Below are 15086 nucleotides of genomic sequence, written 5' to 3' on the forward strand. Positions count from 1 at the left end.
TATGTCAATGACAGCAAATAAACAAATACATATTTGTATAACATAAACACATACCTACACTGTAAAATAACCAAATTGATGTACAAATAGTCTCTGTTGAGACCAAACTCTTAATACTGTATGTGGAAAAAAACTATAATTTTTACATATCTTTTATTATAGCATGATCTAAATCTATAATTTGTGCTGTACTGGTACAGGGACACTGAACTGTCTGTGGGAGGTCATATTTAAAGTGGTCCGTCAGTAGATGGAGATCAGCACTCTATAGAGATTCAGGAAGAGGATAACAGAGGAGGGACACAATCAGTAGGAGAGGAAATAGACATTTTATTGAAGGAATTGAAGTTTATTTTATTTGACCTTTCACCCATGGTCTGAGTTAAAATGTTCGAAATGAATCTGAAATCTTTTCATCCCTCGTGTCTCAGCATATTTAAGCTCCTTGTGTAGTCATTTTTACAGCGACGTAACCTTTACTTAATACCAGCTCTGCCGTTTCGCTTTCCTGACATAGTGTACTTTTTCTGTCAGGCTACGAAAGCTGCAATGCTTTCTGGTCTTATTTTTGTTGATGACTGCTGGCTGCAGAGTTCTATCTCCTCTCTGCTTCACTCACTCACTCTCTTACTCTGCCCCCCTCCCTCCCTCCCTCCCTCCCTCCCTCCCGTCCTCCCTCCAGTCCTCCCTCCCTCCCTCCTCCAATCTGCACTGCACTGAGAGAAGCATGTGGAGGAGAATTGTAAATGTGCCGAGCTTTGTGAATGTGTGTCTCCCGTGCGCGCGTATGTTTCCGGAAGGAAGGGAAGCAATGCACGAGAGGAGATAGGAATTACACGAGGGAGCGCCGGCATCGCTCCCCTGTCCGTGTCCTGTATGTATGTGTGTGACTATGCATGCAACTGTGTGCATGCTGCAATGCTGAGCAGGGGAAGTCGCTACCTCTGCCCCCCTCTCGCTGGGATTATGTAGAGGCCCCGGGGCAGCGTTGCGTCTCAGGAAGCGTGGAGTGGGATCAGGCCTGCAGAGAGTGGGATGAAGGGCCGGAGCTGCTGGGAGCCGGGGACAGTGCGCTCCCTCTGCAACTCGGGCTGCCTGAGTAAAGTCAACCAGGGTCAGTACAGCTAAGGCTAAACATTAGCACGGAGCTGTCACACTCCTCTCCATCCGTCCAACGACAAAGCCTTCCTCATCCTGCTATCTCCTCCTCATCGCGTATCGAGAGGTAGCTGTCATTCCTCCATCCATCCTCCTCCTCTCTCTCTCTCTCTCTCTCTCTCTCTCCGGCATCTGTCATCTGTCACCATGGATGCTCACATCTCTGCAGCCTCCCTCAACGATGCAGCGCCTCATGCTGTAAAAAAGAGCAGTGTGTCCTCTCGCCCACTCCTGACTGCATGCAGTCCTTTTCCCTCTTTCCCTTCTTCCTCCTGTGCTGCTCTCTCTCTCTCTCTCTCTCTCTCTCTCAGACTCATTTCCCCTCTCTTCTTTGCGCTTGCTCCACCTCACATTTGCATATGGATGAGTCGCAGCCTGCCAGGCCTACGTGTTGTGTTGGCAACCTGCATCTGCGTTCGCATATTGTGTGTAGAGTTCATTGCACTGAAAGTATAACATGTGACCTGCTGTATTTCCCAGGATCCTAAAGTGCAAATGGGACAACGGGGGCAAGTAGAGCGGTGAGAGCCGTAAGGACTTCAGATTAATAGCATTTGTGCATTTTCGACTCGCACAAGCAATATCTGCTTGTGTAATATGTTGTCCAAATGGTGAAAGATTCTGCACCTATCAAATAGATGAGTATTATTGCTCATGGCAGGTGAACAGCCCCTGTGCGGTGTACTTCACGGAGTGTGAATATGTACTTTTGAAGGAACAATGAAGAAATATGTTATGTCACGTTTTCCCCTCACTGCCCATCTCATTTTTTCTTTCCACCCGTCTCACTTCATCTATCTATTGGTTGCCCACGGCAAAGTTGGACAATGTTGAGTTGAGCAGCTGTGCTCTCAAGCCTCGGGTTCTCTGTCTCCTCACTTTGCCTGTTTGTTCTCTGAAATGAGTTTGGCATAGGTGGTATGAGCCAAATTGCTTTTCATAGTAGTCTTCTGCACACGCTCTGTAATATGAATGGTGGGACTAATTTACATAGAAAATGAGTCGAAACCAAGATGACTATTTTGAACATCGATCCAATGGACTGAAATCCTCCGAGGAGAATACACTGTTATATATACTTTATAGATACTTTGTTACTCTGCTTAAATAGAATCTTCAGGTATCTGTACTTTTAACTTTAACCTCCTACTTCCTAAAACAAATATCTGTACTTTCTATCTTTTTCAAAACAGGCTTGTTACTTTAGTTTTAATGCATTTTAATGCAATCATTTTCTTATTAATATGAAGCGAGATTCAGTTATCCTTGCAAAAAAACAGCCATTAGAAATGTCTTTCACAGGGACATTTATTACTTTGAGTACATTTCAGAGCCTGTACTTTTGCACTTTAACTGGATTAAAAAGGTCAGACCAGTACTTTTTTGAGCAACCTGTACTTCTACTTGAGTATAGAATGTCAATTCTTTTGACACCTCTGCATGTAAGATACAAAAACACAGCCCAATCAGGAATATAAGACATGAGGAGAAGTTCTTGGCCACTTTCTTCTTGTCAAAACTGTGACTAAACAGTTGCTTTTAAAAACATTTCTAGATCAACCTTTTCATTGTCTCCATATCTATTAAAAAAACACATTACTTTAGCTGTTAAATAGATAGATACATGAGACAAACAAAGACGTTAAATACACAAGTGAAAATCAGAGCCTGCTGTCCTAACCAAGCAGCAAATCCCTCCTCTGTCCGTACCAATCAAAACAAAGACCAGTTCTTGGTAGAACACAGTTAAATGTAAATTACTTATGCAGAGTTCAGTAACAATGGGTAGGGGTTGGCTCAGGGCCAGAAGAAACCACTTTAACTCAGCAAATTGGAGTGCGCAATGTTCCAATTGGGCCACTGCTGAAAAGAGTAACAAATAAAAGAGCCTGTATAATAAGATGCTTTACAATGTCGCAGCTCTCCATGATGGAGCACTCTGGGAGGCACACACATGCCAAACAATCATATCTGGTTGACGGCCTGTCATTGTTACCGCCATGAAGGCAGTGCTCCAGTTTTAGACAGGAACGGGGAATTTGTGAAAAACAGAAGAGGAAAGCAGTAGAAAGCTACCAGAGACAGGAAATTACTAAATGTTAGGATGAACTAATTACATAATGCTAACAAACCTGGTTGCAATCTGATGCATCTTAAACATTTTGTAACTTCTGTCTAATTACATTGAAATATCACCATGCAGATGTGAAAGTCCTATGGGAATATATATATATATCTGCTATATCCTTGTAAAATGACTAATAAACCTGCAGAGAAAGTCTGCCTTCTTTACTGTATTGATCCCAGAATGTGTGTACACGTTTTCCCTTGTCCCATATATTGTAGACCTGGCCCTGGACATTCGCATCACTCTATTTGTATCTACTTTTTAATAGAAGTGTTAGTCACTGTGCATGTAAAACCTCTGTTGGAGCTGCACTGACGTGTGAGATTCCACATCTCTTCATAGTGAGGTATGCCTGTGTTGCTGTTCTGAGACTGGACGTCTTTGCACTATGTGGTGATGTTAAACTGCACCCCTGTCAATGAGACCTTTCAAAAAAACGAACTATTTTTTATCTTCATTTTTTATATACCAGCCCTTTTTTTTACATGAACCAGGGCAGCTGTCAACATACCCTCCTCCTCTCACAGCCCAGCTGTGTGCATGCATGTCAATGAAACCAGTCTGGCATACATGGGTTATAATTAAGCGCTTTGGCTACCTATGATGAAAAATAGATCTAGTGTACATCTTCCAATGAGGAGATCACTGCAGACTGCTTCAGATGGTAAAGATAGGATTCCACATCTATAGAGTAACCAATGTTTTATTATTACTGCAGTCATTTCCTTGAAATCCTGTCAAAATATCACGAGGTGTGTAGATGATCTCAGTATTCTGAGGTTGTAGGATCATTAATGACATCAGCCTTCTGGCTGTAGAAGTTATGCAGTAAGCAACAGTCATTTGCCTCTCACAGGTTTGATGCGCCAGCAGGGAATTCATAAAATGTACTCGGCACACCAGACTATTAATCTTCAGTTTGGTAGTCAGCAGTCTTGATTGTTTTTATTTCTGTCTATTCTTGCACATTACAAAATGTAACTGAATTAAAAGTCATTGCATAGTTGCTGCAGTTTTGCTGTTAATCTTCTCTTTTGTTGTGCGCTGCTTTCTGAGAGCGTTCGATTGGATACACGGCCAGAGCTGTGCTGCAGCGCTCTGGGGACAGTGATGAGTTGCACTGCACAGTTTCTCATTTGCTTGTAGAGAGCCGAGCGCCTGTTACTGGGTTTAACCTGCTGTCTCCTCTGTTTGTCTCCCTGTGATGTATCTCAGGGGATGTATGGAGCCAGTTAGCAATTACTGGCCAGGATTACACTCCCGCCCCCTGGGACACATCTTTGCTCTTCATCTACCTGGTTCCCTCTCCTGTTTCTGATATACTTCTCATATACTCTCCTTCTTTTAAACACTCAATCAAAACAGTCACCTTCTTCCTTCTCTCTGTGCTCTCAGTGCTGAAAGAAATATTTTCCAACTCTCTGTGTTCCTCCAGATTTTATATGGATTAAGGGTGGGTAATTGGAATCAATATCTGATAGTCACAATTCTTTTAAAGTACCATATACTATTTTATAGTTTATTATACTTTCAGTTACCTGTTCATTTGGTACTCCTAGCTAAAACGAAAGCAGTTAATGCAACATCCCCGCTACAAAAATAAATTATAAATAGTAACATGTTCATTGTGTCACATGTTTTTGTTGAAACCGATTTACAACATTTTGTCTACTATATTTACATGAATGAGGGTAAACTCAATATTACAGCTTTTAAAGCACAGTATAATTCAACAGTACCACAAAAGACAGCCTACAAAATAACCATGAAGTCGATTCAACACTTAAAAAAAAAAGAACATTATTACGTTTATGAAGGTAGAACTTATTGAACTCGGTCTCCTGGAAATTACGTTTGTATGCAAATAATTGGTAAACACCAAACATAATAATTTTGCATGAAACGTAATGCCACCTAAATTATGTTTTTTTTTTTTTTTTATCACCACAGTGAGCAAGCTTTGTTAATTCACATATCTGGCAAGTCATTGTTGATTAAACTGTAATCGCTATTCGTTTTTTACGTACATAATCCACTCTTGCGACGCAGTTTGTGCTTGTTTTTTATGGCCATGTTCACATCACTTGTTTAAGGTTAGTAAAATCGTGGTTTGATACAGAAAAAGTCCTGACTTTAAGGATGAGACACACCGTATGTGCACTGTTAACATTTAAAATACAGTTTTCCACAAGGTTACCAAAGAGCATTTGTCACTTAAATTCAAGCTCACGTGGGAGTCAGTGCTGGTCTGCTTGCTATACTCAGCTGCAGCACTTCCCCAAGAAAAAAAAAATCATGCCTCATTGTCAACATAATCCAGGCAGCAATTTCATTTGTCACCACAACATAAAAAAAAATGCAAACATGAGTAATATATAAACAGAATTCCAAGGAGAGAGGGTAGGATTTACTGCAGGGTTGTTGTAATTGATTCATTGATTTATTAGACTATGCGTTGTCTTGAATCACAATGACCTATCTGTCTACACACTGACGTCACATGCGATTGTGTGCATGAGCTTTACTCATGAAATACAATATTAAGGAGACTATTAAATCTGCTAGTAGTTTAAGAAAGAAAAGACAACATTTATATAATGATGTCACTGCTGCCATGTTTAATTTCCATCCAGTCCACAGCACCACGATGGCTGACCTGTAAAAAGGAACTGTAATAACTATGAGACATAAAAGTGAGGTCTTTGCTAAAACATTTCTTAATTAGTCTGACACTAGTCGAACAGCATCTGTAATCCAGGGGGGCAGGACATTTCTCCCTTGTGCTTGGCTGTCCGACGTGCACGTCTTTCACCCACAGGGTGACATCTTGTCAGCCGGAGGCCGGGCTCCACTGATCTGACAGCACGTCCTCAGGGACGAGTAGAGAGACGAGCCCTGACAGTGGGACGGCAGCGAGACTACTGCTCTCCCAATTACTCTCTCCCACATCTTATTCTCCAGCCCCCCCCCCCCCCCCCCCCCCCCCCCCCCGTCGCTCTCCCTGGCTCTTTTATGTTCAACACGGGGATGCAAAATAAGGAAGGAATGAAGGGAGAAGAAGCTTCAGTATGCACATGCTGAGGATGGATGGAAGACGCCTGTTTACATGTTGAAATGCTGTGATTTAATGAGCTGTGCACCTGTAAACTGGTGTCCCAGCTTGCCTCAGGCACAGATATTTTCTCTCAAATGATATCATCGTCTGCTGAGTATGAGGGTTCAGTAGAGACACGCCGGGAACAGGGAACAGAGGTGCATTTGTGCCGATGCAGGGTGTTCTCTGAGGTGGTGGACTGTGGGGGAAGGGGGAAGGCAGACCGCCCTTGAGGCATGACTGGCATGGTAATGGACCGCTGGCCTTGTCTCGTGGTGTCGACTTCGCTATGGAGAGCCATCCATCCACCGCCGTTGTTGGCAAGGAAGGGGTTGAAAATGTGAGGGAGCAAACCTGGCAGTGATGCACAGACAGGGTTTCCACTGACACAGGTTTATTGTAAAATATATAATTGATAGAATATGTTTAACTTAAAGGGTTTTCATATCCAGTAAAAAGTTGTCCGATAGTGCTTGATATCTTATCGATTCTATGGGTCTGGCTCAGTGGACCGTGAAGGACATTTCTGACATACTCTGAAATGGAGACTTTATTTTAGATCAGAGAAGGCTTTGGGTCCTGGTTTCTCCTTGTCATTGAAGGGTGTCTTAAGGGCCGTAGAGCTCACAACATGTTTCAGTGAGGTTTTGGAAAGAGAATTTGATTTTACAGGCAACATGCTGTAAGCGGAGTCTCTTCTAAACAAATACGCCCCGGTACATGTGACAGTTTATTTTTAAGTGCCATTGCTTAGAGCTGCTGTACTCATTGACAGAATGAGGGTGAATAATAAGAGCAAGGCTTCACTGCAGTGTACAGTTCACACAGCAATGTATGAGTTTATTCTAAAATGTCACAACTGTACATTATCATTACCACAGGATCCCATGAGCCACTTGCATTTTCCTCACATCACCTTTGAAATATCTAAACTCCACCAAGTGTCCCTCTAGCAGTAACCGGATATTATCCTAGTGTTATTTAGCCCCTGCTCTGTGATTTCATTTTTTTTCATCAGATGTGGATGTGATACAGAGCACTGGGGTTGAGTTTTCTGTAGTTCAGTCTCATGTTTCTGTTTGGTTTCATGGATGGGGGTTACTGCATGTCAGTCTCCAATGTTCAATTATTGTGTGCTCCTTGCACACTCTCGAATCTCAGAACAGAGAGTTGGAGAGAATATCATCCAGGGTGATGTGGGACATTTATGATTGGTGGGGCCTCTGCAGGATGCATTTTTATTATTATTATGAGTTTTTTGTTCCAGATTGATGTAAATTTATCTTTGTAGCTGAAAAGTAATTTGGCCAGAAAGAAGGGGTCAGCAAAATTAAAGACCTTTTCCACATTTTAATTATTGTCATTTTTTCTTTTATCTCTTATTATGTGACAAAAATATCTGAAAATATATATTTTTAGTATTTTTCTGTGAAAATTGTTCTTGTAAAGTGTAAAAATATTTTCGATGTAATAATTTTTAATTCAAGGGCATGTACATAAATGTATCCAGTCCAGTCTAATGTGATATGGGACAGGCTTTGTGTTGCCTCATGGGAGGAAGTTCATCATCAACTCACCAACTGACTTGTCTATTTAAAGCTGCTGTGTCATACTCACCCTTAATCAATTCAAGGCTTACTTCTTTCTCCTCTCCGACTCTCTGAACTTACTCACCTCTTTCACTGTCTCCTGGATTTCTCTTGTTTTGTGCTGCAGCTGCTCGTCTCTCGACACACACTCCAGTCAATTCTCTGACTTTACGTAGTCAGCTTTTTTCTCTTCTTCCCTGACTCTCTCTGCAGAGACTTAATTGAAATTCAGTGTAACTTGATTCCTGCTGTCTTGATGGCTGGTAATGGGTAGATGGAGTTCTGATCCATGTTGGCTTTAGGGTTTGCTGCTGGGTTGACCTTTGGCTGGATTGTATAGTTTTTGTCTTTCCTTTAAAAGTGTGTGTGTGTGTGTGTGTGTGTGTGTGTGTGTGTGTGTGTGTGTGTGTGTGTGTGTGTGTGTGTGTGTGTGTGTGTGTGTGTGTGTGTGTGTGTGTGTGTGTGTGTGTGTGTGTGTGTGTGTGTGTGTGTGTGTTCTTCCTAGCTGAATTTTGATTTCCTGTGAAAATGGATGTCCAGGAATGCAAACACCATCACCTTCTTTCTACACTCACTCCTGTCTTGGTGCTCTTTCATTTTACAAACTTATGAGTAGAGAGGAACTTGTACACATTATCGTGCTGCCATTGCATTCAATAAAAAATACAAATAAAACATATAATTAGAGCATTGTTTCTGCATATGCACCACTCTTCACTATTAGTCCAGTACAGAGTATCTGTGCTGCATGTTTCCCAGTGGAGCTCAGTGCATTGCTGTTACATGATAGTGGTAGTCCTGAGTGAGTCCTGGGACAACAACCAGGCAACCAGCATCCCCCAGGCGGAGATCCATCTTAGTGTTGCATGCTTCTGTAAATAGGCATGACAGGGGTGATAGTCTCCTGCAATGTGAGGTCACAACCAGCTGCCATGTTCTTAGCAGAAGTGTTGCTTCTTACCAAGACTATGACAGTGTCTTCAATCTATTACATCACGGACCTTTCCAATGTGCAAAGTGTACTTTGTATGGTGGGGTGTAGAAGACAGCAGAATAACAGTTTCTACATATTAGGGTAAGCAGGGTGGATTCAAGGGTGAGACTTGCACCCTTAAATATATTCAACTTGTTGAGATAAACAGTTACCTTTTTCTCCATTTTCTCCACACTCCTTCTTGTCTGTCATCTGTTTTCTTTAGCAGTAGTTTTAATCATTCCTCTGGTGGGATTTTGGGGATGTTCGAGTAATGTGTCGAGTAAAGAGCCGCCATTGAAGCTGATTCTATTAATTCATCGCAGCAATATTGGCTTGTTTTTTTATACTGGATTTAGTAAAACAGAAACACAGATGCTTTTGTGAAATATTATTCTGTGTGAATCAGGCCCGGTTCCAGAACAGAATGCCTTGGGGTGCATCTGAGATTACAGAGGGTGCACCAGTACTATAGCCTACTAAAACCAGCTACCCAGCTTCAGTTCAGAGTGACTTCGCTTTTATACACACAGGCCTCTCTACCATAGACAAGCACTTCTGCGTAGTTCTACTGACATGTTGGGACAACAAACATTTACTGTGCTTCACTGCCGTGCGCGCCATAGATATACTAAGGGTGCGCGCATTTTGCACACGACACACGACGCGGCCGGCCACCGGCCGCCGAAGGCTATCACAGCAGCGCTGATATAGAGCGACAACATTGCGACCTCGAGCGTGATATTACTTTATACAACAGTTATATTTCGTAAAATGTACTGTTAATAATAATAATAATTGACAATAGATTGTGATTTGTTTGTTTATTTAATCATATAAACGGATGAAATTGCTTCCGCCAACAAAAATAGATCCCCACTGAGCGGACTGTTGCCAAGCAACATATAAACAAAACACCATACATAAATGCGGAGTGATTTTGACAGTTTGGTGAACAGTCAGAGTGATGTTGGAAGCTCATATCTCAACGGTATTTTAACTACAATTTGTTTTGTGAGCAAGTATTTTATTATTTTTATCATATTTCTAAAAATGAAAATCTTTTTTTTTTTTTTTAATTGAGGGTGCAAACTATTTTTTTGGGGGTGCAATGCATGCTTATGCACCCCCGTAGAACCGGGCCTGGTGTGAATGTAGAGTTGATACTTGAGTGTGCAAATACTTAATCTATTTTAGTTCAGAAAATCTTTTTTTTTTTGTACATTGTCACTTGGCTGTTTATGGACCACCGGCTCACCCTCTGTATTTCTGTCTCTCTGTGTGCGTGCTTGTGCCTGCAGTGTGTGCATTTGTGTGTGTAATGTAAGGCTGACACTGCAACACTGTTCTCATATGTTCTGTTTAAGCTTGAGTAACCCCTCTATAGTGACGTCATAGGAAAGGCAGCTGCTATTGCAAAGGCTCATGGGTATGAACGAGCTTTCCGTTTTCAAATGTCCTGACACATTTGATAAACTATTAAGGATTTCTGCTGTCAGCCAGTCATATTTAGTGTGTCACTGTCCAGTGGGCGTATTTATGTGTGTCAAAGGAAACATCTGTAAATGAGCTCAATTAACACTGATTTACAAAATCTATAGTGTACATATTTTGCATTTCAGCAAATGTGTAGTTAGATATGTTGCACAAAATGACCCAAGAATACCTAAAGCTATCTCACAAGCCCCAATAATCATCTCTTGTTCAAGAGGGTGTATATGTGATCTCTTTCCTCTCCCCCTCCAGATGACTCGGGGGACGAGGAGCCTACATCCCAGTCGGACCGCAGCGAGATTCAGGGCACCCTGAAGATACTCGTCAGCAAGCTCGATGACCTCAGCACGTGTAACGACCTGATCGCCAAGCACGGGGCGGCTCTGCAGCGTTCTCTGAGCGAACTCGAGGGTCTGAAAGTCCCTGTGGAGGGAGGGGAGAAGATCAAGGCGGTCAATGAGCGAGCCACCCTCTTCCGCATCACTTCCAATGCTATGATCAATGTAAGTCGCTGGGAACAGGTCGGACTACAAGATGCAGCAGCAATAAGAGTGCGTCATGCATGCTTCAGCATGATCAATGTGACAGGAATGCCAGTCATCTATGATGCCCTGGTTTGATGATGATGAGTGATAAGATCACTTTACAGTGCGGCATTTTAATGTGAGTCATTGCACTGCAGGCATGGATACTGCAGGCCTAGACAAGCCAGACCCCATTTAACCTACTATTAGATAACCGTTTCTAACTCAATCAAAACTAAGCTGGTGGTTCCCTGTGCTCGCAGCCTAATACAATTTAAATTCATTTTTAAGAATATCAACATCTCTGCTGTTATCAATTTGATTTGTTTCGCTTAAATTATTTTTAAGTAAATGCACCCCCTAAAAAAAACAAAAAAGAAGGCAAAACCTCTGAAAGAGAAAATAAATAAATAATCTTCCAAAATGTAGCTTTACCTTGTCAGCGACATTTAACCTCAACCAAAGAACCACAACCAAGTTTTCAGTTACCACTTTGTGTGGGATCTGATTGCCAGCATTATGCCCTACTGTATCTGGCCCTGGCCCATTCTCCTCAGTGGTAAATACCATGGGATTTACAGTGTCCGTAGTGGACGAGAGTTCAGGGAGAGTTGAGGTCCAGAGAGAGTGATACTAGATATGATTGTGGGTTGGGGGGACAGGAATAGTCCCTGCTCTCCCCCCCCCCCCCCCTGCCCCTCAAACCCTCGACCCTCCCTGCCCGGTGAGGAATGCCAGAGCCTTCTGGACTACCGTTAGACAGACCGACCTGCCCTGACTAAACCACACAATCACACAAGGTTTGTCTTTTCTTTCTTCTTCTCTTGATACGGCTTTGTTGATAGCATTGTTTTGTCATTGTTTATTATTTTTCTCTGAAATTACTTTATCTGTAAAATAATTCCGTCTGATTCAGTCCTGATTAAACTTCAAGTTTGTTTGCTTTAAGAAAAGTTTTTAAGATAAGTTTTGAAATCAGGCAGTAGGAAAGTATTACTCTTAATATGCTGAAGCATGCGCTTGTTAAGAACTTGTTAAGAGCTTGTTAAGAGGGAAAAAAAGCATCTACAACATCTACTACATGTTTAAATTATGTGAAGGGTCATCGCTCAAAAATGATGAGCCCTTTGTTTCTCTCTGTCATTTTATTAATTAATTGGTATGAGGACTTGAAAAGTACTGGATGAGCAATGAAACAGAGCCTCTTGGGTTACCTAACTCTTTAAAAAGTCATTAGGTTTGCCAAGAATGCGCTTCTAGTGAGAAAGGAGTGCTGCCACAAACTTGCTTTAGTGATTTTTGGGCTTGTAAATGGCTCTTCTTAAACTGAGAGGCAGAGCGGGATATGGGTATACATGGTAGGACGGAGCAAAGGAGGAGGGGTTGAGGGAAAGAGGCCATAACAGCAAGACACAACCGCATGCTCTCTGTGACCTGACCCCGGCCTGAAGAGAGGGTTGCATTAGTTAATTTAGTGGTGATGTAACATGTCACATTTGTATGAACTTTAATCAAGTTGTCCTTTTGCTACATCACTCATTCAGGCCTTTATAATTTGAAGCGGTCAGCTGGTCATTCCCCCTCTTTCTTCCCCACTTCCCCTTCTGTATCCCCATTCAATTTTCAACCCCGTTTCCCCCCCGACGGAAGTCACATGCAGTCTGCATTTGTACTGGAGACTCAGCATAAAAAAGTGGAACTATCATAGTTTTTAAGTGGGCGTTTAGTTTCATATCATGGTCTGTCACATGCACTTCTAACATTTAAACTGAGGGTCAGACATCGATGCTTAGACACTTCATGAAACACTGCTGCAGGTAAGAGTTCCACTGGGTGTTTTTAACGATCAGATATTTTGTGATTTCCATACTTTGTTTGGAGCGAAATAGTTTTATTCAAAAACATATTTCATTTTAGTTTGTTAAATACGTTTCTTCGAATTACATGACTGCATGTCTTTTTCAAAATGACCACTTTCTCTGGTTCAGATTTAGATAAAGATACATATCAAAATACCTTTTAAAATTCACTTAAAATAGCACCTCTTAATGTTGAGATAACAATGAGAGCGTGATGATCTAACTTTGGATGGGGGCTGATAGGTATCCTGCTGTCTGGAAACAAATCAAGGAAGGAGTCAGGTCTCACCGCATCCTTGTTTCTCTTCCTGCTGCCTCAAAGTGATACTTTACTGTCACCAGCCAGACAACAGAGATTATTTGAGTGACACATTCGTCCCTCCAGCTTGCTGCCTGCAGCCACAACTTATCTAACTAATTCAAGCTAACTCAACCGCCTCTGTGGTTCTGGAACCAAGGAGACATTTACTACACTCCATGAGTAGATGTATTTACACCACAGGGAGAGATTTTAAAACACCCACCTTATGCTTCTGAATCTGTGTGATGTAGAGTTTGGTTACACTCTTGCGTGGAAGTGTGTTTAGTCCTTAAATGGCTGTTTTAGTGTCACAATACAGGGTGCTTTGCAATGAGCAGTTGCAAATTAGTTCCCCTGTGATTCCCCATCAAAGTCAATATTATAATGATGGGCTCCTACGAGAAAATTAAGTCTCGGCGACTGGAGATTTTCAGATTTCCAGAATAAAAGACATCTCATAATTTTGATATTGGAGCGACAGCAGGAGAAACTCTCAAATTGTTTCATATGCAATTTCAGAATGCCTGACAGAAGGCACCATTGTATCTCACCACTCAAAGGCATGTCGCACGGTTCCTTGAAACAAAGTTAGGAAAAGTCCCAGGGAAGGTGTTCTACTTCTCAGATGGTTGCTCAGCAGTGCAGTACAAAAGCTGCAAAGCCTCCCAGAACCTCCACTTTGATGTGCAAGTGAAGAAGTATCTACTAGTGTGGTTCAGCTTGGGCTTCCTGAATGGTTAGCCATTAATCACACCATATTCTAACACACTGTCATAGGTTCACATAAAGGAAAACGTGTTCAAATCAAAAGGGCGGAGGTTAGAAAGCGATTGCTCTGTGACGGAATTCTGTCAGGTGTTATTTACGTTCATTGACCTTTTGAGTGCACTATGTGGCAAGGCTGTCAGACAAACGCTGAGACATAATATATGTTTGATCTGAAGTAACCTCTCAGCAGGGAAAGCAAGGCAGTAACAGCGATGCCCCCTCTGGACTCAAGTGTAGTCTGCTATGCAGTCAGAGGTTTCAACTCTAGCTCATCACTAATGTATGCTCTGTTTTCAGTGTGCTGACAGGCACAATTTAACTTGAACTTTCATTACTATGATAGGCACGGATGTCTATTTATTTTTCTTCAATATAGTATTATCTGTAGGTTTTATGATTTTAACAGTTTTATGAAGTGGCAGACTTGAAAATGAACCATAAGAAGACACACTTTAAATAATGTCCCCAAGGGGAAAGTAACTTGCACCTTGTTGAGAATTATGAACCTCAAATTTTATTTCAAGATGTAAATCATTTCTTTCTGTTTATTATAGATATTAAACTTTCGATGCTGTCTTTGTGTTTATGTACTTGTGTTCTCCCAGGCGTGTCGAGACTTCTTGGACCTAGCAGAGACCCACAGCAGGAGATGGCAGCGGGCGCTGCAGTATGAGCGAGAGCAGCGTACCCACCTAGAGGAGACCATTGAGCAGCTAGCCAAGCAGCATAACAGCCTGGAGCGAGCGTGGAGAGAAGCGCCCACGCTTGCTTCTACCACACCCAGCGCCCCTACCGCCAACAAGGGTGAGACTGGCTGTCTGAGTGGGCCTCAGTGTGGACCTCGCTATACTGGCTAAAAGTCAAGTGTGACCTCAGGCTCGATATTCCAGACAGTCTTAACGCTGCGAAAAGATTTTCTAAGTTGTGTCAGAAGTTTTTGTATTATTACTAATTTAGAGATGGTTATAACGTCACCAAGAACTGTCCATCCATTTGTTCATGTTTGTTTACCTATTACCAGTTTACCAAATTGATTGATTTTGACCACATGACCTTACCTTTAGTGTACTACCTTAATATATCCAGGAAATGTGTTGGTTTTACACAACCAATATGAACAGAAATTAACCAGAAAACACACAGATTGATGCATTCCCTTTTAAATGCATCAGTCTGGTGTATTTGAGGTAAAGATTAA

The 15086-nt window shown here is 41.9% G+C and overlaps 1 protein-coding gene across 4 annotated transcripts in view; it reads left to right on the forward strand.

Moving 5' to 3' along the window:
- osbp2b (oxysterol binding protein 2b) overlaps window positions 1-15086 on the forward strand; it is a 40302-nt gene that overhangs the window by 14335 nt on the left and 10881 nt on the right. For 3 of the 4 annotated variants that reach the window (XM_084025780.1, XM_084025781.1, XM_084025782.1), the window contains 2 exons: window positions 10689-10939; window positions 14494-14692. In XM_084025780.1, coding sequence (XP_083881906.1) covers window positions 10689-10939; window positions 14494-14692 — 450 coding nt within the window. Of the gene's footprint in view, window positions 1-931; window positions 1115-10688; window positions 10940-14493; window positions 14693-15086 lie in introns of those variants that run through there. The other variant, XM_084025783.1, reaches the window with a different exon arrangement.

This window comes from Eutrigla gurnardus (genome assembly GCF_963514095.1).
Source record: "Eutrigla gurnardus genome assembly, chromosome: 13".
NCBI lineage: Eukaryota > Metazoa > Chordata > Actinopteri > Perciformes > Triglidae > Eutrigla > Eutrigla gurnardus.